Source organism: Blastocystis hominis (genome assembly GCF_000151665.1).
Source record: "Blastocystis hominis, Singapore isolate B (sub-type 7) whole genome shotgun sequence assembly, scaffold_8".
Classification (NCBI taxonomy): domain Eukaryota; class Bigyra; order Opalinata; family Blastocystidae; genus Blastocystis; species Blastocystis hominis.
The window spans coordinates 788,011-811,156 of record NW_013171867.1 but is presented as its reverse complement, the minus strand read 5'-3'; the positions used below and the strand labels follow the sequence as shown (position 1 = coordinate 811,156).

Here is a 23,146-nt window from a genome sequence, read left to right as displayed (position 1 = left end):
GGATTTGTGATGACAATGTACACATATTGGGTTTCGGTCATTACAAAGAAACAAACAAACATGTAAAGATGAGAGAAATAACAATAATTCACCTTAGCTAGGTACGTCTACTGCTTTCTTGTATCCAAGTATAACTGATGTAACAAACACCAAAAATAGAAATGAGCACTAGGTTGATAGTAGAAAGGAATTGGTCTAAGAAAGCACGAAACCTGCTTCCTGACCGATGATTGTCGACCAGACAGCCTAGGAACGATAGTCAAGGACTCAGAATCGGTTGGTCGATTACAACGATGGACAAAGGATCGCAATTGTGGTCATTGTGCAAAATAGCATATAAAGAAAACTGCCACCAAGTTTCACGCAAATAGTGCCATTCCCTTACTACTATTGTTCCAAATTAATGAGGTTTAAGATGGCTACAAGTTGATAAATCATATTATTATTGATCGAAAGAGCTTTTGTTATTGTGAAAATAGTATCATTTTTGTTATGTGACATGTATCAAATATGGATGAACTCATCAATAGAAATAGGAAGGATGAATCAGTCATTTACCACAAGTATTGTTGTATTTCCTTTGATATATGACTAATCTGTATACTATAGTCTCGAGATACTTTGAATCAATACTTGGAAAATGAATATCTGCAATAGAATAACAACAAATGTGTATTGTTTCAGTTTGGTACATATTGTGTGATATGAATTGTATCAAAGCCCATAATGAATTCACATTCTAAATGTGACAACTAATAATGTTGCTAGTTCGTGTTATAAGCTGAGAGAAGGAATGAGCAGTATTAACAAACAAGAGTCTTCACAATAGTTATTCTCAATGGTATTGATTGTGAATAGTTGATGTTTTGTCATCATCATCATTATCATTGTTCTGTATGGGAAGATAGAATAATGTGTATTTGTGATTGATTGTATATTTTGGCTTATTAGTATACTCCATGGAATAGAATACTGTGAAAATAAGATAGGTAAGTGTGGAATAATCAGAAATGGCCAATATGAATGAAAACAACAACAATACTAGAATGTAATAGAATAGTAGAAAATAACATATGTATGAAGTAGCAATGGAAATGGAGTCATTTTCACAAATTATGACGAACAATAGCTGGAATGATGATATTTCACAGGGATCTGTTTTAGCTCATCCTGAAACGAATTACATAGATCATGCTAGTTTTGCTTCAAAACAAACAAAATCCAGACAAACACGATTCTGTCATTTCATTGGTTTAACACAATGTTTGATTCTGTTAAATCCATTTTCATAAAATAACTAATTCTGAGTAGCAGGAACAATACTGTTGATACTTAGTACTGGAATAACCAATCGATGAATGAATGATTGGAGTTTGTAGTAAATTCCGTTATTGTTAGTTGGAATGCACAATGATTGGTATATAGTGGTTAGAACTGAATGATTCCTAGATATTATCACAGATTGTATGCTATATGTGAATAGAATAGTACTGGAATGATTTGTGTAATTGGTCACAATCTATTGAATGAATATGAGTTGGATGTACAAAGATTGCATAGCATGGAGATGGTTTGTACCATGAATGGATGAAAGAAAAGAGAAAAGAAACGAAAAGAAGAAATAGTATTCATTGCTTAAGATCTTAATCCATTCAATGATATGTATTAGTTAGTTATTTATGAATGTAATACGTGATAATGATAATGAAGAGTGAATGAGAGAGAATCGAAATGAATGGGAATATGATTGGTTGTGATATTGGAGTTGGATTCGATTCGATTTCAGCAATTCAACACTGAAATGAAAACAGAGAAATGAATGAATGAATGGACGAAAGATTCTCTCTCTGTGGAGTGATTCACAAAACAACAAAGACCTTTATCATAACCAATGAACTGTAATTCTACATCAATAATGTCATCGATTCAATCATTCAATCAATCAATCATTCATGCTTTTAGAACTGTTTAACGCATGATTGATTGATTGATTGATTGGTTGAAACAACAATCATAATTGAGTATCATTGTTAAAATAGTAAAGAAGAACATCATAATAATCAGGCAGGATTGATATTTTGATAACTATAGAATCATGAATTGTGATCGAGAATCGGTTTGAAACAAACAATCAAACAATCAACCAATCAATGGAAATGTTCCTAAACAATGACGAATCACTGAACAAATCAAATCAAATCAATATTATAGATTGAATGCTAGATTTAGACAAGATCAGCGAGAATCGAAGAAACATCTATGAATCAAATCAAATCAATCAAACTATACTCGAAATTGATTTCGATCGAACTTTATAGAATGGATAACCAAACAAACCACCAGGTAGGTTGACATTTTGAAGATTTGGAATATCTAAATACTATCAATATTCAATATTCAGAAATACTTGCCAATGTCACTACACAAGGATAAACGAAACTACATCCTATAGAAGTGATTGATGTTAGATTTGGAAGATCTACAAAGCAAATCATTTACAATCAATTCATTATTACTTCGAAGTGTCAATGAAACTGAATCACCAGCACTTCCTTGAAGTGCACCATAACCGAGTTGAATGGATTGTAATGATGGAAGATCTATATCAATCATTTCATTCGAATTCATTCAATACTTTCCATTATTACTGAGAAGCAATCGTTGAATGCATTTTCACCTATAGTAATGGATTGTAGATTTGGAAGATCTATACATCATTCAAATATTCAATATCATATCAATACCTCGAATCACAAACGAACAATAATAGAAATTGCATGAACTACTTTCAATTGAACCAATTTGAATGGATTGTAATTGTGGTAGATTCTCCAATTCAAAGTATCCAGCAAAATCTCCGAAACTCCTTTCACCGATTTGAATGGATTCCAATTGTGGAAGATTCTTCAATTCAAAGTCTCCTCCATAATCAGAAGGATGATATTCACCAATTTGAATGGGTTCCAATGAATCACAATTCAATATTTGGAATGATTCTGATTCATCACTTTCATCCCCATTTTTCATTTGCGAAAACGAATTGTTTCCGATTTTGATAGTTTTCAATCGATTCAATCCATCGATTTTGAATGTTCTCACTGATCCAAAACATTCATCGCCGATTTCGATAGATCGTAGCCACTCGAATCGATTCAGATCCAATGCATTCAAATCGTTACAGCAATTCGATGAAATCTTCAAATCGGTCACTTGCAAACTCACATCGATCCATTTTGTAGATCCAGTGACGCTGAATCGAAGAGGAGCAGGTTCTTCGCGTTTTGGAGCAGGAGCAGGAGCAGACATCGGAGTGGGTTTGGGTTTGGGTTTGGGTTTTGGAGTTGTGGATCGAGTGTACCATCCATCATAGAGATCTCTTCCACTCACTTCCACTCCATCTTCCATTCCACTTCGCGAGTAGCAATCCGAGTTTCTTCATCGATCCAGTATCCTCGACCATTTCGAAGAAACGATTCTTTCGATTCATCATACACGAATTCACCCACATAGAGGGGAATTCGATTCGAAGCGATGGTGTTGTTCCCGTTTCGCTTGAACTCCGTCATGATGCTTCCCTTGATCTTGCGGATGATTTCCACCAGCTTGTTTTCCTTCCACATCCCTTCGAGCAGCATGGCACCCGTTTCTTCGTCATATTGGATGCCCCATCCTTCTCGTTCTCGCTTCTCATTAAATTCACCGTGATATATCAGGTGATCACTCGCATGCGAATAGATTTCCATTCGCTCGCCTCGGACATGGTTTATTATACGATGAAAATTCTTTCTGTCCCAGATTTCATCGAAGGATTGCACAAATGCGACACATCCATTATCAAATCGCGTGAAGTCACCGATTTCGCTCCCGTTCGCATCCACCTCAAAGCACATCTTCAGTATGCCATTTTGGAATAGGCAAACCTTCCCAGCTCTCGTCAACGTGTATTCATCCTCGTGATCGCCTTGATAATATTGGAGGCTATACTTGCAGCCCCCAATAGTGATTTCCTTTGCTTCACCACGCGTTATGTAACCGTCCAGGAGAAATTCGCTTCCCTTAAGTTCCTCCATTCTACCTATTTATTATCACATATCCTTAGCCTCTACTCTTTGAATCCGTAATTTGTAACCAAATATAAAGAATTTATGAAGAAAACAGAGATATCAGTTTATTACCTTACATTTAAGTATTCTTCATATTTAAAAATTATGATAGAGTGCTACCATATACACATTGGATCCAAGATTTCCAAGTGAAGTACTCACTTGTGTTTCGCATCATTTTGTTCACATTTTTGTGGTTGAAATAGTTCGGAGGTATAGATATTTATAATAATATCAGGATTGTTTGGAAACACTCAAAATGGAAAAGTCCATTTTGTTGTCTACTATGTCTGTATAGGTTGTATATTTATGATATCATAGTGAAATCGTGTTATGAAGCAAGGATTTGGTTGTTCACTCCACTTTGTCTAAATAGTCTATATTATCATTATTATCATTATTATCATTATTATTTCGATAATCCAATCTATCCATCCATGATTCTAGCCAAATCATTTTGACTTGGGAATGGTTGGGTTTGAAAGCAATTCAAACTAGTAAAACTAGTAAAACTAGTAAATCGAATGGAATGGAATGGAAATTGGTTTTGATCCAGTGATTTTCACACAAAGAACCTATCTTCGCACATCGTTAACCATTCACTCCATTTTCTATCATTTCCTTATCCTAAACCAACCAACTAACTCTAAATACACTTTCTTTCTTTCTATCTATCTTTGTTTCAACTATCAACTCACAGCACTCTATTATTATTATTCTCATTATCAACTAGAGTCGTTTGGTTCCTCGTTCTGGATTATTCTGTTCATGTTTCTAAATCATTCCAACACCCTACACACTCTAAATCTACATTTTCCTTCCTTCCTTCCTAAACATATTTTCGATTCTCATTCAAATCCTACAACGCTTCAACCATTCCACATCTCTACAATTCCATCCATCCATCCATCCATCCATCCATCTTCCAAACCAAACACCGCAACCATTTCTCTCTCTCTTTCTCTCAGCAACTGCCAAATCGGTCTGGATCGTGGAAACGTGGAAACATCGCGACCCACGGCGCACCAGGCGTGATCGACGAGGTGGGCGCGGATGAGCGCGCCGGTCACGTCGTAGGCGAAGAGGAAGCGGAAGCGGAGGCGGAGGCGGAGGCGGAGGGGCTGGGTGACGGAGACCACGGTGGCGTTCTGCGCCCAGTTGGACAGGAAGAGATCCAGAGAGCCCGGTCGACTCTGCACACCTTCGTAGGGAGCCACGGACCCCACCCCATCGCCCACCAGATTCCTGCTCACTCACACCCACACCCACACCCACACCCAGAGCGAACCGGTGAGCGAGGAGGTTGGCTCGCCGTCCACCACCAACACCCAACGAATTCCGACGTGGCCATCGTGGACACTCCGAATTGCCTGCCCATCCACTCGGCACTGCCCACTTCGCTCGGGACGCACTCCAGCGTGTAGGAAGTCGCGGGGATCCCACCCTCCAACACGTCCCACACATCGCGTCCCGCGGGGAACCAGACGGTTCGGCGGAAGGAGGAAGGAGGAAGGAGGAAGTCGCGGGAGCGCGAAGCTCGCACGTGGCGGTGCAGAGATCATGGAAGGATCCGGTAATCGCCATCGCACAGTCCCACTCAATGCCCTCCGCCTGATTCCACACACACCGCATACAGAACCGCGGGGATCTTCTCTTGGCGGGAGAGATACCCGGTGAACGCGGCCACGCTCAGATAGATGGGCGCGTGCTGCACGCTCTGCACGCTCTGCACGCTCTGCACGCTCTGCAGGTCCAGGAAGCAGTTCGTGCTGGCGACCTCGCTCTCGCTCTCGCTCTCGCTCTCGCTCTCGCTCTGGATCACGGCCATCGACGCCATCCACGAGCGTCGCACCACGTAGTACCGAATGCTGGCGCCGCCCAGCTCCGCCGGCTCTGCCCACTGCACGCGCAGCGAGGTCGAGGAGAGCGCGGCCACCTCGAGGTTCTGTACCGCGCCGGGCGCGACGACATACGCGGCGAGGGTGATGGGAGAGGAGGCCTCGGAGAGGATGGAGCACGCGGCGGAGCACAGCGCCACGCGCACCCAGTAGGCCACGCACGCATAGAGAGAGAGCTAAAGAGAGAGAGAGAGCTCGGGTTGCTGGACGTCGCCCTCTTGGAGGAGCGCGTCGGCGGCGAAGAGCTGGGAGTGGGAGCCAACCAAGGCCTGCACGAAGAGCTCGCACCACCACCAGACCCAGCGCACCTGCGTGGCTTCGAAGGCGGCAGCAGCACGACGGGCGCGGAGGCAGGCAGGCAGGCAGCAGCACGACGGGGCGGTAGACGGAGAAGGACGCGAAGGCGGACCAGGAGGCGCCCTTGCGGACACGCCAGCTGATGGCCATCACGCTGTTCACAATGGCGCCCGCCACCAACACGGAGCGCGTCTCGAAGAACTGGCTCTGCACATTGCTGCCCATCAAGGCCATCCATCGGGGCTTCATCGGAGATGCCACTGCTCCAGGGAACCTCCATCTGCACACACACGCTGCGCTGCGCTGCGCCTACTCCACTTCCCTCATACCAATCGCGCTCTCCACAATGCGAGCAGGCCACAACCGAACGCCAACCGAACGCCAACCGAACGCCGGCGCGGGTCGAGAAGGTCGCGATGAGGGTTTCCGCGGGGAAGGGGAGGCCGTTTCGGGACACCAACCTGTTGGCATTGATGTAGAGCGTGCGTGCCTTCGCAGAACCGCGGGAAGGAGCCATCGAAGGCGAAGGCAATGGTGTAGTCGGAGATGGAGATCGCGGTGGTGGGATAGGAGAACGTGGCCTCGGCCAATTCAAACACGATGTGGATGTTCATGGGCTCGAATGGGTCGTTGATCACCTTGCCCACGCCCACATTGCTCGTGCAGTACATCGTGGATTGCTTCCCATCTCCCATCGTCCACAGCGCCACGTCCCTCGCCCCATCGCCCGCCACGCAGCGCAGCGCAGCGCAGCATCGGCAGGATGGGCTGGCAGGAGCCCGTCCCCTATCGATCGATCGATCGATTCCCACTGCTGATAGGCGTTGCACCCATCCGTGATCATGCCCCACTAGTCCACATCGCACTTCGTATCCAACACTTGCCCCAAGTGCCCTTCCGGCTACCCCGCCGCTTCGTCCGCGGGGCACACCACCGCCACGCACCTCACCTCTCTTCCATTCCACCACTTCCCACACGCCCGCACCACGCACACCTCCACCTTCCCATGCTCCACAGACCCACAAATGCACAACTGCACCGTCTTGGAACTCGCCTGCTCCCACTGGCCATTCCAGTTCACTCGGCTCCCATCAATCAGAGGCGAGGACCGTACCCACAGCAGTTCGCATACTCCGCCTTCTTGTCCCATTCTCCCAAGTTCCACACACGCTCCGCTTCTACAAACCTACAGGTCTTGCTCCCATAGTTTGCCCTTTCACTCATCGCAAATCCGTTCTCTCTACCACACTCTACCACCTCACAATATGAAAATGAAAATACGAGAAACAGAACAGATATCCTAGGCAAGAACGTCGTGCCTGTACCAGATACCTCCCACGTTGCAAGTTATCTCCATGTATCCGCGGTCCCACATGGCATGAATGGGTTCGCCACGTTGTACAGTTTGAACTACAGAAATTCCTCACTCAGAACACACTCCACACAGCAAAAATGGAACCAGGGTCCACTGCCATTATGGTATTGAATGCGTTCACGATGCATATCTCACACACACAGTTTAGTCAAAGTAACAATAGCGCACACTACACTAGCTTCTTCAAACACACCAACTTGACGACAGAACCCATCCCAGCTACAATACTTACACTCCCATAACACAACACACAAAAACACATAGAAGTCCGAAAACAAAACAAAAGACAGGACATACAAGTCCAATTCCAAATTTTGAATACATTCAAACCCAGTAAGACGAAGCTAATAGCTTTTATTGTAAAACAAATGATTTCTAAAATAAAGAAGAATTGTGCAATTGTGAAAATAGTATTGAAATTGGGTATGAGTGGAAGAATAGATTTCGAATAGGGAGGGAGTTGTTTTTACTGTGAAGTGGAAGGAGATGAGCGGAAATGGGATATTGTGGAATGAATAGATCGAAGAGTGTTGTTTCCAGTGGAAGCGTTTTGTTTTTCGTTCTATTCATTTGGAATCTACTCTAGATGGGATAGAAAGAAATAGGGTATGTAGAATATGATGATAGGAATGAAAATGGAAAAGCTAGCGATAAGCAGTTTTTGGGTTATCATTTATAGTAATAATATGTGATATGTGTATAGTAGAATCGAATAGTAGAGTTTGTGAGAAAGGTGGGTGTGTCGTTGAAGAACTGAGCAAAATAAGGTAGAATACATAATATATTTTATACGAACAAATAGAGATATATTCATATTCCACTGTTTCTAGGTTTTTCGATAGTTGGTGTCCAGTTTTTGTCGTTTTGATGCACTCTGAACCTATCAGAGTTTGTTATATTGCCAGAGAATACTATCCCTTATTCTAACCCATATAGTATCCCCCACCTGCCAAATAATGCAGAATATCTCCTATTTAAAGGAAGGATCGAATTGTACACCACTTCAATAGGGATACAAAGTGATTCACAATGTTGTTCTATTACGAGCATGAATAACAATAGCATACATAATACTTGCTGTTTGAGTTGGTTGATGAAAGTGAAATGCTTTGGTTCCCAACTCATTAGGATGAATAGAATTACTCACTAATAGTGATATCAGTATTGTTGATGATAAAGCTGAAATCCATAAGAATGGACTCTATGGGAATGAGTAGTTGTCCAATATCAAGCTGTGAGACATATCTGGCTGATTATTTGTTGGAGGCAACAATCAAACTATTACTTTTCAGATATATAGATATATGTATATATATAGAAGATAGACATTGATATCTATCTTCTTGAATACCTTACTGAAGTTGTACTTCCAAGATATCGTGAATGAGATGTACACATTGGAATTCAATGAGATCGGACGGTCATTCGCGTCTGTCAGTACCCAATCAATGGAATCCAGGTTCGATTGTTCAATCACATCGATCGATAGGTTGTCCCAGGTGATCATGTTGTTCAGTCCCATCGATACATGAATCAGGTTATCGATCAGCGGACTCTTGAGACCGAATGTTTGAGCATTGATACTACTGTAGACTCGGATCACACTCATGCCATTCGTGATGTCGTAGGGTTCACTCGCGACAGTAGTAGTAGTTGTCAGTAAGCCTTCCAGCTTCAGGATGTTCGCAATGTCGGATGCACCACTCAGGTCGACCGATTGAGCATTCTCGGAGACCAAGTATGCCTGGTTGTTATCATTGATCGGCATCGATACGAGGGAAGTACCTTGTCCATTTCGTTGCCCACAGCCTCGATGAACTGGGAGAACGTGTAGTATCAGTAGGCATCGATAGGACAAGGGAGGTCTCGCCGTTCGCCAACACCACTATCTGGTTACACGAGGTACTCAGGAAGTATTGTCGTGGATTGTCCAGTCCTTTCACCAGCACACTCGATTCGAATCCGAGGATCGATTGGATCTAGGGAGCACGAGTGAAATCGATCGTGCAAAAATGATTCACTGTGATATGGAAGGCGTTCTCGCCTCTATACACCAATTCGAACAGGGCATCACTTGCATTCAACATTGCAATGATCATTTCAATATCGTAGGCTCCTCTGGGTATTAACACCTCGTGTGTGGATGTCCTCGCATCGATTAATATCACTTGATCGGATGGTACGTTGTGCAACACGAAATCGGTATAGAGTGACACAGACGAGATGGAACAGTGATCGAATGATAGAGGATTGTCCAGTTTCACTTCCTTCTTCGTAGTATTATCGAACACTTCCATCATACTCAACTGGTTCATCGGTAGAATTGAGGAAGGCACTTGATCGCACACATCTTCGATCGTCAACTGGAGTTCGAATTCGCCGTTCAATCACATGATATTACCATCCATATTGCGGAACAGGAACATCAATCGATCGAATCGGGTTATCATTGGAATGCAGATGTTTTCCACGGTGCGGAGATAATTAACCTCGGGATCGTCAATGATCATTGTGGTGAGCAGGTTGTTGTTCTGGTTGGCAATCCTCAGATCGGAGGAACGCACAATCGATGAGTACACTTGGATCACTTGGCGATTTCGCATGATATCAATCACGTTCGATCCATAGAACGAAGCGGGTAGAATGACTGCTCGCCTTTCCAAACTGAGGATTTCTCGAATATCCGGAGCATTGGTGAAATCGATGATGTGTGTGAACTGGATATAAATACACCCATTACTCGAAGCCTTCGTATATATCGAGAATGTAGTATCAGTCATGGTGTTGAGGATGGCAATGATTTGACCGATCATGTAGTATCCAGGAGGAATCGTTAGCTCCTCGTCATTGGAGTTCGTGATTACATTAGTAGAATCCACATTGTTGAACATGACTTGATTGGGTGTGAACAGGACAGTCATAGAAGTGATGTAGGGATTCCGATACTTGTAAGGGTTGATCCATTCGAACGTGCCTTTACTAGGTGAACCTTGAATGAGCATGGAGTAGTGCATGGCTTACTCTAATTACCATAATCAGTGGGGTGAGCAGAATAAGCTAAGATTAGAATTTCGCACCTAATTTCTTATGAAGGGTGAAAACTACCAGTTGTCCAGGGTCAGCAACAGCGAGCGTGGAAGATAGGATCTGAAAAGAGACTTCGAACGGCCAATTCGCAGTTAACGGGATCTGAGGGGTGACTTTGGTCGAAAAAGGACGAAAGAAATTCGCGCAATAGGTGTCAATGCGTTATTACCTCGATTCTTTCCTTTTTTTATATTTCTATTCTTCTTTTATCAACAAATCAATCAGTTAGTGAGTGAGTGAGTGAATGAGATAATGGTTTGGTTTAATAATAATAACAATGGATGATAAAATGCGTGGAAAAAATAGGTGAAAAAATCGAAAAGTGAAAAATAGAATAGAACGGAATAGAATGGAAAAAAAGGAATTAGAATAAAATAGTAAAAGAACAGCATCGAGACTTCTCAGCGAGTCACCCACACTGGTACTAACTCGACTCGTGATGACTTACCTTCCTAGATCGGACGGGTTAGGGCGCTTTCCATCAGATATGGCCGTTCTCATTTCATTTTTATTCAATTACCTATATAAATATCACATTCTTACCATTACTTACTCATTCATTCACATATTTTGAGTATCCATTTCTGATTCTGTATCAACTGGAATCCAGAACAAATAATGCCAGTGTTGTGTTTTCAAACAAACAAAAATGCTATCATATCACACATTTAGTATTTTTACTTCTTCAAATTCACCAAGAACTTCGAGATTCCTGCATTGTTAGGAACGAAAGTTTTATCACCTTCGTGCCAGTTCGCAGGACAGACTTCTCCGTGTACATCACTGAACTGAAGTCCCTTGATCACACGGATCGTTTCATCCACACTACGACCAACTCCATTATCATTTATATAAATATGACGGATTTTCTGATTCGGATCGATCAAGAACAATCCTCGGAAAGCTTGAGCATAATCCAAACCCGATTTATCTTCATTGTATACTCCATAGTTCTTCATCGTCTCACGAGTCACATCCGAAAGCAACGGAATATTGATAAGACCACCCAGTCCACCCTCAGAACGGGATGCCTTCAACCAACTCAAATGAGTATAAGGAGAATCTCCAGAAATTCCAAGCACCACAGTGTTCACTGCAGCCAACTTGTCAGCAGCATCATTATAAGCGAATATTTCGGTGGGACAAACGAAAGTCCAATCCATGGGGTAGAACAACAGAATTACCCACTTTCCCTTGTAGTTATCAAGCGAAATATTGGAAATTGTTTCAGTTCCTTGAGCTCCATTCAAACAAAAGTTGGGAGCAGTTTGACGAATCGTGACGGGCATTTCTTAACTTGTATAAATATAAATAAATAAATAATGAATATTAATGTAGAAAGATGGCTCATTTTTGTACAAAGAAAAGGTTGGGAACAAATGAATGAAACTCCCTTCTTTTTTCATAGATTGTGAATATACGACAATCGAACAGTTTTTGAATCACTATGTTATATGTAGAATTTGGACTTAGGAGTGAAATAGTTGAGTTCTATGGAATGTGAGATTACTGAATTAATATAGAGAAGGAGGATAATTAAATGCTATTTGTTTTTTCTTATATCTCATTGTGAGACATGAATTAAAATAAGGATTTGGTGAACTATACCCACGTTACACCAATACATATGAGTTTGGCTCATTTTTCATAATAGATATTAGTTATACTGTACATTTTCAATGGATTAGAAACGATATTTAAGCCTCTTCCATAATTGTGGTAGATTTCTTTTAATGGCTTTTTTATCATATTTTCTGTGAGCATTTCTAGGAATGAAGGTAAATATTTATATGGAATTTGTTGTTTCCATTCAATCTGTGTGTATATGGATGCCCTTTTCATTTTAGAGTGGAATTTATAGTACTGACAATTGAACCTCATGAAGTTGAGATTTATCCAATTGTAAAACTACGATAATATAATCTTTACAACAAGATATTTGATTGAATTCATAACAACATTTATTTTTAATTATATATAGAAATTACAGTTCTTTAGATATATCATAAATCTATTTTGTTAATTAAAAAACGTTTTAGAATACATTCTTCGTTTGTATTGCCGATCCATGTACCCACTCACTCTTTTAACTCATGAGTATTATTGTTGTGGGAATGATAATGTATGCGATTTGTAGTTTCATTTCGAATCTATGATATATATATTCTTAATGTCATCATTATTCTTTTTTCAACATTAAGCTGGTCACATCCAGTTCGTTTCCTGATTACGATATAAACTCATTTCTTCAACATTATTTATTATATTACTCTTCTCAATCTATTAGTTATCATTTTCACTCAATAGATCAAATATCAAATCTATTTTGTAATAATCACACGCGATGTATTGTAATTCGTTCTATTCCCATTTTTTGAGAAGGGCAGTTCAACACGGAATCTCCTGTCCAAGCAATGCTCCATTGCTGATGGTGCTTCCGAAACACTCAAGTGAAGTTATTAGTGCAGCCTAATTTCTATTGGAATCCTATTCCTAATCTCCTTGTTTATCAAACGTACTGCTTTGCAGTTGTTTCTTATTTTCACTGCCTAATGCCAATGAACAAACGATTTCCTTTCTTCTCTCTCTATTCTGATTCGATTCCAATCCTTCTATTTTCCTTCACTATAAACACAAAGCCTATTTCGTTTCACTCCCTTTCCAGCCACACTTACGAACATGTACGATTTCTCTGGTTGCAATCATTGTTGATCCAAGTACATTCAGTACCAGACACTTTTCTAGCACCAACGTTTTTAAATACTTCCAACAGCTGATATTATTGTTCCTTTCTATATTTGAAGTTACCTGGTGTATTATTCTCTTCCAAATCAATTGCAGCTTCCTTACCAGTGATGAATTCAAAAATGGAAACTACCGAACAACGAACGCTCTCAAACAGCGATGCTACTGTTCTTACAACATCCCCCTTTCCTACTACCCTTCTTCGTTGAATTTTTCCATTTTTCCTCCATTCCTAAATCTTCGTCGCCTGCCTCTTCCCATCATCCGTTTCAATTTGATTATTCACCGCTTTCATTTCTTATACAATCACTCCAAGAGTATTCTTACAACATCATCCCACACTTTTCAAAGGATCCCCGCGGTTGCATTCACTTGAACGACTATTAGATATCTCGTGTTTTGTTGACAGAATCTGTAAATTATGAGTGCAGAAGAGATAAAGACAATAGGCTCCGTCAGTAAAGATAGTATATTGCTATTTATATGCCTGAATTGTAGTAATTCTGGACCAAGTGATCGGTCTACCAGAAAAGGAGAATTTCATTCTTATCTTGGACAATACGACGATGTCGTTAGTAAATTCTGTTTGTGGACAGTTCGCCCTTTTTGATAACGGTTGTATCTGTATCCTAGCACTTACTCGGTTTTATAAATAGTATTAGAACACATCGAATCAAAAAGAGACTATGTTCCGGGAGTTTGTGCCATTTATTTTGTTGAGCCCACAAGTAATAATGTTTCCTTGATATTGGAGGTATGGGAATGTGACAGAATTCAAACTTCAGGATTTTAAGGAGATCAAGTCGTTTATCGGTGCTGAGGGTTGTATTGACCGGTATATTCCTATTTCCGTTTCTGTTGTAGAATCACCTACTGCGGAATGGAGGATCAGAGTGGAGAAACCGTTTTGTATGACAAGGTGGCACTACGTTTCAAAGGAGGTTTCCTTGTTTTATTTTTTTTATCTATTCAGATCTAACAGAAGACCTTTCTACTCGAATTCTCGACAACAAAGTGCTTCGAAAGCGCTTGGTGGTACCCTTTTCTTTCATCGTTTGATCCCAGAACACCAAGTTTATCCACATGAACTATCACGTCGAGGAGCCCAATCTCGCGTTGTCCAGTATTTCTCTCTTCCTTATCTCCACTCCAGATATCCCCACCGCGCTCTCCGACATCTGGGGCAGCGTTCGCAATGATTCGGTGCTCCAACAAATTGCCAGCAGTGTAGGAATCCGCCTCCTTCTCAATGAAAGCTCGTGGATATCTGCGTGAATCTGGGCATCAAGCCTCACATTCACTACTATAACTGCTATCCTTGTGACCGAATCGCCGATCTCTTTTATCAATCTGTGGAATCGAGTCGGTTGGCTCATCCCTAGATCGAACAACACATCGCGATCGGCGGTCAACTTCACGAAAAGGGGCTTCTCTTCTTGGTGGATCGCACCGTAGATCCGTTGATTCCACTCATGCATCCCATTACCTACGAAGTACAGTTCAAACCCACCAATCCATTCATAGCCCATGGTGATGGATCTGCTCCCTGTCGGAGAAGGCGGCGAAGTGAGCGAGTCGCTGCGGTCTGACGCGTAGTTCGAGTATCGATCGCGCTCCGGCGAAGACAAGTCGCGAACAGTCCTGCTGAATTCGCAGGATCGGATTTGGGAAGCGTATAAATACGAACACATTCAGAACACGGCGGGTAGGGAAGGAATCGTCGAGTGAGTTGCAGTATGGATTAATAAGGCGGTGGAGGTGTTTCAGGCCGAGAAGGAAGAGAGCAAAGTGAGCGACGATCGCAAGGTTTTCCGTAGAATTCCATTCAGGATATCGGAAATCTGATCAAAACGCTGCCGGAGAGAAAGCAGCGGAACGATTTGTTTGCGCTGCACGTCACGATCAGTCGTATGTGTATCGACCTGTTCCGCGATCACGCGCTCAATCGGCTGATTCCTCTCGTAGCTCTGGCTTGAGATCTTCACGAAAAGGAACAGATCATTCTGACTGGATGCGACGATGCTGGATCCACTCCGTCCCAGTAGAGTTTCCACGTTTCCCTTTTTTTCTAGAGAAAAGCTGCTTGCGGAACTGGACGCAGTGCTCGCAAGCGAAATCACGTTTGTGCCAAAGCCGTTGAATGACGTGTAGCATGCAGGACAAGCGGCGATTGATCCTGATGTACGCGATCGCTCGGGGTCTCGATTCTGATACGCAGCGACGGCTCTTCCAGCAGAGCGGATTGCCGATGGGCGATTACTCTCTGGTGCAAAATTTGAAGCTTTTGAATGTGAATCTTGCGCAGGTTGGAATTGAAATTCGAAATGAATTGTAGCCGATGAAGCAGCGATTGGACACCAAGGAATATGCTCGCCAAGTACGGTTTGAGATCGGGTTTTGAGGTAGGCGAAGCAGTTACAGAAGACCACGCAGCTGATGACAACGCGGTATGAAAGCCAGATTCGATTTTTGCTGAATGTGGGGACGAGTGAAGCGGGTGAAGCGTAGGATCTGGCGACGAACGCGCTGCCGCCGACGAAATTCGCGCTGTACGACTCGGGCGATCATGTGGTGCAAGGAATCATCGGTCAGGATCTGAGTCGGAGCGTGCGAGGCAACATGCGGAGCACGAAAATGCTGTCGAAGAAAGCGGTGGAGAAGAAGGGAGAAGTGGAATGGTACGGAAAACCCGCGCCGAAGCCGACGACGATAACGGGGGAGCCGATAATCTGCTATATCGTGGGAGGAACGTGCTTTTCGGAGATTCAGAGCTTGAATGAATTCGCAGAGGCATCAGGACGGAATTTGACGATTGCGTCCACCCATCTTTATAAACAAGGAAACTTTGCGAGTTCTTTGTATGAACTGGATTCATCATCATTATTGTAACTGGGTTTGTTTTCGATAAAACAATAAACAGTCGATCAATCAATCAAACAAACAAACTTCGAACAAACAAACTTTGAACAAACGAGATATAAATCGATAAATGAATGCCTGAATACAAAACACAACTAGACTATTTGAGTGCGGTGAGACCGATCCATTGCAGCTTGGAAGCCTCAACGTTGCCGCATTCCTCCGCCACTCGCTTCACATCGTCCATACATCGCAAAACAACACGGTAAAGAACGGGAATCACGCTGGACTGATACTTCGAGTTGTAATACCGAATCAGCAGCGCGATCTCAGGCTCGGTTAAGATGTAATACGTCGACTGCAGGACAGAAGCGATCGCGTTCAGTACCAATTCGCAACCCTCCTCTCTTTGATCGAGCCGTTTGAAGAGATGCGAAATGATCAGAATTCGCTGATAATGCGTTGATTGCTGACTGACGCGGAGCAACAGATCGATCACTTCTTCCAACAGTTCCACGGAATTCACGCCTAGAATCCCATTTTCGGTCTCCAAATAGTCAGAGAGCAGGTGAGAGACCGGGATGTGGTAGAGATTGCGGATGGTAGGGATCACAGACGAGGCGGCAGCAGAATGGATCGCAGCAATGACTTTCGAGGGAGAGAGGGAACTGAGAAACAGGCGGAGCAAGAGCTCGTGCTCTTTGGGAGAGTGGTTGGTCTCCTTCATACAGGAACTGCGGCTGTTTAGAACGCAGGACACTAGTGAGGCGTCAACCTCCTTTAGACGGATTAGAATAAGCAGAACCGTTTTTCTACATGACATTGGACCCTTTCTGTAGTATAGATCGAAGAAAGACTAAAGGTAAGGCACTCATTTGACAAAGCACTATGAGGAAAGCATCTCGATCTTTTGTCTTCATGTGCAATATTGAGGATATCACTTTATTCGAAAAAGTAATCCTTTGTTTTTCGGAAAACTCTATGAAGACATTCATACAACTTATTATATGATCAAACAGATTTTCTATGACAATATCTTCTAAATATCAAACAGCCCGTTCAACTCTACCTTCATTCAACAAGAGAAACTCGTCGAGGCAATCTTCAGGTGGTTTCATCGATTAGTATCGCTGTAGATCAGTATAAAGTATCTTTTAGTTTGAATAAAGAAATCTGTTTGATTTTTGGATTGGGTCAGTCTGACATAGTTTTCCTTATCATTATCACATCTTTGTAGTTATTGCTAAAATAACTATTCTGTTTGCTAGAAAGCTGTGTATTGGTTTGGAACGTGTTGTGTATTATAAATTGATATGAAAATGTTATTCCGACAACTGTCTCTATTGTTTTCTATTATGATATTTGCCTCCTTTTTCGTATCGTTCATCATTAACCTATGACACTTAGAAATCTGTAGTTTATGATTTGCACAGAGGCTTCACGGCTGAGAGAGATCCTTCTAAGGATACTCGGGTTATTTCGACAGAAGAGAGTTTTGTTCCAAAACATAAACCGAAGAGAGAGTATTGGACATTCGGAGAAGATCGAAGTCAGTTTGGATGGCCAGAAAGTGTTATACAAGAGAGGAAGCAGAAGTCTCTGGAATTGGTGTACAACTACAAACTTTCGAAGGGTCTAATTGTCGAGCAACCAAAACCGAGTGTAACAGCCAACCCTGCAAATGAGGTTGCAGAGAATAGTCCAACTTCTGGGGTTTCTTCCGTCAGCATGCCTTTTAGTAGTAAAACGTTAAATAACAATCCCTCCGAGTCCGATAAAAGTAGAAGTGTTCGGAGGTTGTTGAACTTAGAAGCGAGTGAATTGAAATTGGAAGGAAACATGAACGATGCGATGGATCCATCTAAACAATTCTCTGAATCCAATACTCAATCAATGGAAGACATGAGCAATCCAGCCTCTCTTTCTATGGACCCTTCTCTCGCAGAAGCCAAGGCAAACGCGGCAACATCAGCTTCTTTCAGACGACCCCCAAAGAAGAGTCCCAAAGCCAATTTGTGGAAGTTGCGATCCAGCAAAGCTGAACCAATTCGCAAGCAAACTCTTCAATCCCAAACCTCGACTTTGCCTCATTCTTCTCCTCCCAAACAACACTCTCTTCCCTCCCACACCCCCTCTTCCTCCCTTTTCTCCAACTCATCTCCCATTCCGAAACGAACGGAGCCCTTTTCAAACGACACATTTCAGCTCGTTCTTGTGACATCCGTCGAAACCTTCGGGAAACGCGAGCTGAGTCTTCCCACCAACAACACTCTCGCCATGTTCTCCTTCTTCCAGCGCCACTTCTCCTTCCGAGCTCTCATCTACACGAACTCGAAGCGAGTGAAACGCGCTTGTGACGCTCTGGGCATCGCGTATGACTCCAATTACGAGTGCCGATTCAAAGCCAATTGAATGTTTAGAGTGAACGAATTCCGACTTCCCTTCATGAAATACATGCTCGAGAGAGCGAAGACTTTATTCCACAGCCGCTACGTCGGCTTCATCAACAGCGATATTCTCGTCGCTCCCAATCTGTTTGACACATTAACGCAATGCGAAGCCCTCGTCGAGAAAGGCTCGCTCAACCCAAAGGCATTGATTCTCTTTCTTTTTTCATTCTAGCACGAAATCAGCTCCACTGTCTGGGGCCTCAAAACGCCCAAACCCGTCAATTTCAGCTCCATGAAACGCTACGAATCCTATCTGATCAATCTCGTTCCTTCGCTTGGCGCAATCCGAGACTATCGCAGCGCCGATTACTTCATTTTCTCCAACGCGGTTTCGTTCGAAGACATGGACCCTGTGGTGATCGCTCGCTTCCTGATCGACAACTACATGATGGGGTATATTCTGAGCCAGCACGGCGTTCTCGTCGATGTAACGGAGCGAGTGCTGGGGATTCATCAGGGACCGGAGGGTTATTTCTCGCGAACGCGGTCCAAACAAGAGAGCGATGTGAATTGGAACGCGAAGTGGATCGATGAGAAGAGAATCGTGAAGGGAACGCTGCAGATGGCGAAGAAGCGGTTTGGTAGGAATGGAGGACGGGGATGAGAGGCAGAGAGAGATGAGTATATGGAGAGAATGACGAGTCGAATGAATGAACGTCGAAATATCGTCAAGCTGAAGAAGTTGACTAAGGAGCAGAAACGAAAATTGAAGCTGCCTCTTGGGTAGAGGGGAGATGTGATTTGTATACATGATGTGAGATATTGTTTGTTGGAAATGACTGTGTTTGAGCAGTTTTGTTTCCATCACGCTTTCCACCTTCGGTCCACAAGTATTTACAATGTTCACTCCAATCTTAACTCTGTTCTAAACACAAAAGTGCATTATTCCGAAACCTTGTCATAGTATTGTTTGGTTGCCTTTCGTATGCCTCCATACTCTCCCAAGTCCCAAGCACAAGTATATTTTAATGAGAGGAAGTCAGAGGTACTGGCCTTTTGCGTTTTTTTACAATTAGGAATCGATTGACTACCCAGTGAGTTCATTGAAAAGTCGATCGTGTGTATTAAAGGATGACGATACGAATACTCTATTTGTTGGGATGTTTCCTGGAGACTCTGCTATTGTGGCTGGAACCTATTACTTTGATGTTATAAAGGGAAGGGTAGAAGTTTATGGTATGCTCTTTTGTATTCTCTGCATTCTCAGGTCACCATTGCAAAATACGTCAAACTCCGTATTTTGTCGAGTCACCGACATATGAGAGCGCGATTCCTATAACTGGAATTGATAGTAAAAAGACAGATGTCCGTTCTCATTATTTGGTAAGTACAAATGCTCGTAATGATTATAAACTGTTATTACAAAATAATCCAAGTTGTTTTAATCATGTTTCTTTCCAGTAGTTGTAATCGCTATTTTCCCCGATAAGAAACGTGTTTATTTGCAGTCTCCCAAATCAAATAGTCTGGAAGAAGAAGAAGAAGAAGAAGAAGAAGAGGAGGGAGAGGGAGAGGGAGAGGGAGAGGGAGAGGGAGAGGGAGAAGAAGAAGAGGGAGAAGGAGAGGTAGAAGAAGAAGAAAACGACGAAGACCTTCTCTCCTTCGATTACAATCCCACTACTCTAAAAGAAGACGCCTCTCGGTTCCAACTACCCGAGATTTGCCTTCTCACCGAATACAACCCCATTCCTCGCAGCAAACAAAAGTCCAACACACACAACACAATCCTCACTTTCGATTCGTCTTGGCGAGACGTTTCCTTTTTTTCTTCCCTTCATTCCGAGCTTCTCTCTCATTTCAAACTCCGCCATGAGCGTCACTCTCGTCTGCGGTGCGAGAAACGCGGGAAAAAGCGTCTATTGCCGCGCCCTCCTCAACTCCATCTTAAATCATCACGAAAAAGTGGCTTTTTTGGACATCGACGTGGGCCAGGGAGACGGCACTCCTGAAGGCTATCTCTCACTGAGTCTGCTGTCGACTCCCCAGTTCCGCGGGTCGACCGTGTGCCACATCAACCGGCACTTGTTCAGGTTTGTGTGTGCGGTCTCTGCGACGTAGTGCGGTGTATTTCGGAGAGAAATCCCCCGAGAACCACCCAGCCGTGTACATCGAGTGCATGAACTACTTGGTGGAGCGCTACACAACGTCGCTTTCGAGTTCGTTCGCCCTCTCCGCTGCGATGTAGAGTATCCGTTGGTGATCAACACGTGCGGGTGGATCAAGGGCGTCGGCGCGGAGATTCTCAACGCCACCAAGCAGGCGATCACGTGTTCCCACGTCGTGTTTGTAGGGATTCCCGCGGGGATCCAGCGTAGATTCAGCTGCCGAGCGAGCCGGAGAAGTGTCCGATCGAGAATCTGGAGACGTCGCGTTTGGTGACGCTCTACGCGCAGAGCGAGGGGAAGAAGAAGCTGAACACGAAGAGTCTGCGCACGGAGCGACTGGTGCAGTACTTCGTGGAGAATCGGCGAGGCCGGCTGGGCGACCGGCTGCTCGCGCTGCCGCGCTATTCCTTCGCCATCGACCGCGTGCAGTGCTATCTCCGCGACAGCTCGCCCGTCTATTACTATCTCACGCTCGCCGGGTCCGTCGTGGGACTCGCCGTCGATCCCGCGTTTGTGCCGGCAGCCGAGGCCACCGAGGCGAACGAGGCGAACGAGGCGAACGAGGATGCCCGCGAGGCAGGCACGCCGTGGACGGCGAACGTGCCCATTCCGCGCGCCAAGAGAACGCCCAAGCTGCTGCGCAGACTGCCCGTGTGCGAGGCGCTGGGACTGGGGGTCGTGCAGTCCGTGGATCTGCGCAGGAATCGGATCGTCGTGCTGTCGCCGCTCTCCCGAAACGACCTGGAACGCGTGAACACGCTCGTGATCTCCGCCTCGCCCATCCCCTCGGAGTTGCTGAGCTCGGTGGGTCATTTGCGCAGGCGTAAGGCGTAGTCGCTGCCGTACAGCACCTTGTTCCAAGCCAGCAACCTGGTGGGCGCGGGCTGTCTGCCGATCTCCTCGCGCACCAACCTGAAGCGAGACTTCCCTCAATGGCGTGTTTGTTGGAACAAACAATCTCTCTGACCCGAAAGACTTCGAAGACTCGAAGGCGTGTGTGTTTAGTTCTTCTTCTCTCTCATCTCCTTCTCCTCGATGATGCTGAGCTTCACTCCGTTGCCCTTAGGCAGAGACACCATGGGCTGGTTGCCCTCGCCGATGATGAACACGTTGCTCAGACGGGTGGCGAACTCGTGACCCGCCGCATCGCGAACGTGCACAATATCGAAGGATCCGAAGTGTCTGTCACGATGGACGATCACTCCCACACGACCAATGTTGTGTCCCTTCGTGATGAAGCACAGGTTGCCCACCTCGAACTTCACATGGCCGATCACCTTGTTCGTCTTCAGATCCACCTTCACGGTGTCGTTCACCTTCACGGTGGGGTCAGGGAAGCGGATCGTGCGAGCATCGTGAGTCACGATGAACGGGATCTTCTTGCTCGACAGCTGGCGCTTCACAACCTTGCACAGCTTGTACTGAGCCTCGTTCTCGTCGATGCGGTGAAGGACGAAGCGGCCCTTCACGTCGTACAACAGACGGAAACGGTCGGAAGAACCCTCCAGAGTCACCACATCTGAAACTAAGATTCCATTCTTTGCTAATTACCCATGAAACCGGCGGGGAAGGTAGAGTCCGTGCGGATCTTGCCGTCCACCTTGACCAGACGCTGCATGCAGATCATCTTGACCTCGTGATTGGTCAGAGCGTACTTCAGACGGTTGCGGATGATCAACAGCAGAGGAAGGCACTCTCTTTGCTTGTGAGGACCACAGCTAGGCTTAGGAGCCCACACTCCTCCCATCTTGTTAAGCATCCAGTGCTTGGGTGCGTTCAAACGCTTTAAATGCTTCTTAGGACCACGAGTCTACTCCATTCGTAAAATGCTCCGCAACACGAGAGACATGTCTCTCACAACAACATCATATTCACACAAGTCATAGAAAGTCACCTACCATTTCCGAGCAGAATTAATTTGGTTGTGTGGAACTGAATAGGGGTAAAATGGTTATTTTCGATTATACTAGAAATTAATAATCGATAAATATCCAGGGGGTATTTGATGGGTAATGTATTTATTGTATTTAATCATACTATTAGGGTTACATTCTCATATTTACAAAGCAAAATAGAATTTGTTTCGCAAATGGAAAGAGGTCAAATCGGATGGAAATCGCCAAAATAAGTGGGTATTTTTGGACTCCAGAAATTGACGCAGGGGAGTTTCACTTGTCAAAATAGTTCCGATTTTTGGCAATGATGCATTTTCTAATTTGTTCATCAT

At 44.0% G+C, this 23,146-nt stretch overlaps 6 protein-coding genes; 3 read left to right on the top strand and 3 right to left on the bottom strand.

Annotated features, from left to right (window-relative positions):
* Window positions 1-3,383: 3,383 nt before the first annotated feature.
* GSBLH_T00004928001 (uncharacterized protein) lies at window positions 3,384-3,620 on the bottom strand (the record flags this gene model as incomplete). Its single annotated transcript, XM_013043908.1, has 1 exon — window positions 3,384-3,620. One exon carries the CDS (start codon window positions 3,618-3,620, stop codon window positions 3,384-3,386), a length of 237 nt encoding a protein of 78 aa, XP_012899362.1.
* Window positions 3,621-11,404: 7,784 nt separating this feature from the next.
* Window positions 11,405-12,049, bottom strand: GSBLH_T00004926001 (uncharacterized protein; the record flags this gene model as incomplete). XM_013043907.1 has 1 exon in its annotated part: window positions 11,405-12,049. One exon carries the CDS (start codon window positions 12,047-12,049, stop codon window positions 11,438-11,440), a length of 612 nt encoding a protein of 203 aa, XP_012899361.1. The 3' UTR covers window positions 11,405-11,437.
* A 1,877-nt stretch (window positions 12,050-13,926) lies between these two features.
* On the top strand, window positions 13,927-14,484 carry GSBLH_T00006905001 (uncharacterized protein; the record flags this gene model as incomplete). Its single annotated transcript, XM_013043906.1, has 5 exons — window positions 13,927-13,963; window positions 14,004-14,129; window positions 14,162-14,259; window positions 14,291-14,340; window positions 14,370-14,484. The coding sequence occupies 5 exons, from the start codon at window positions 13,927-13,929 to the stop codon at window positions 14,482-14,484; spliced, it is 426 nt and encodes a 141-aa protein (XP_012899360.1).
* A 104-nt stretch (window positions 14,485-14,588) lies between these two features.
* On the top strand, window positions 14,589-15,840 carry GSBLH_T00004925001 (uncharacterized protein; the record flags this gene model as incomplete). The annotated part of the gene is made up of 10 exons (XM_013043905.1): window positions 14,589-14,732; window positions 14,762-14,857; window positions 14,888-14,998; window positions 15,030-15,071; window positions 15,102-15,210; window positions 15,241-15,293; window positions 15,323-15,466; window positions 15,497-15,546; window positions 15,578-15,625; window positions 15,657-15,840. 10 exons carry the CDS (start codon window positions 14,589-14,591, stop codon window positions 15,838-15,840), a joined length of 981 nt encoding a protein of 326 aa, XP_012899359.1.
* Window positions 15,841-20,623: 4,783 nt separating this feature from the next.
* Window positions 20,624-21,885, top strand: GSBLH_T00004924001 (uncharacterized protein; the record flags this gene model as incomplete). Its single annotated transcript, XM_013043904.1, has 5 exons — window positions 20,624-20,844; window positions 20,873-20,970; window positions 21,000-21,100; window positions 21,130-21,723; window positions 21,754-21,885. The coding sequence occupies 5 exons, from the start codon at window positions 20,624-20,626 to the stop codon at window positions 21,883-21,885; spliced, it is 1,146 nt and encodes a 381-aa protein (XP_012899358.1).
* Window positions 21,886-21,889: 4 nt separating this feature from the next.
* On the bottom strand, window positions 21,890-22,742 carry GSBLH_T00004923001 (uncharacterized protein). XM_013043903.1 has 2 exons: window positions 22,471-22,742; window positions 21,890-22,438 (listed from the first exon to the last, which is right to left on the bottom strand). Exons 1-2 carry the CDS (start codon window positions 22,535-22,537, stop codon window positions 21,921-21,923), a joined length of 585 nt encoding a protein of 194 aa, XP_012899357.1. The 5' UTR covers window positions 22,538-22,742; the 3' UTR covers window positions 21,890-21,920.
* Window positions 22,743-23,146: the final 404 nt, after the last annotated feature.

Coding starts and splice junctions, on each gene's coding strand:
- GSBLH_T00004923001 (XM_013043903.1), bottom strand. CDS start 22,537: ATGCAGCGTCTGGTCAAGGTGGACGGCAAGATCCGCACGGACTCTACC. Junction 22,439..22,470: donor CTTCCCCGCCGGTTTCATGG/GTAATTAGCAAA, acceptor TCTTAGTTTCAG/ATGTGGTGACTCTGGAGGGT.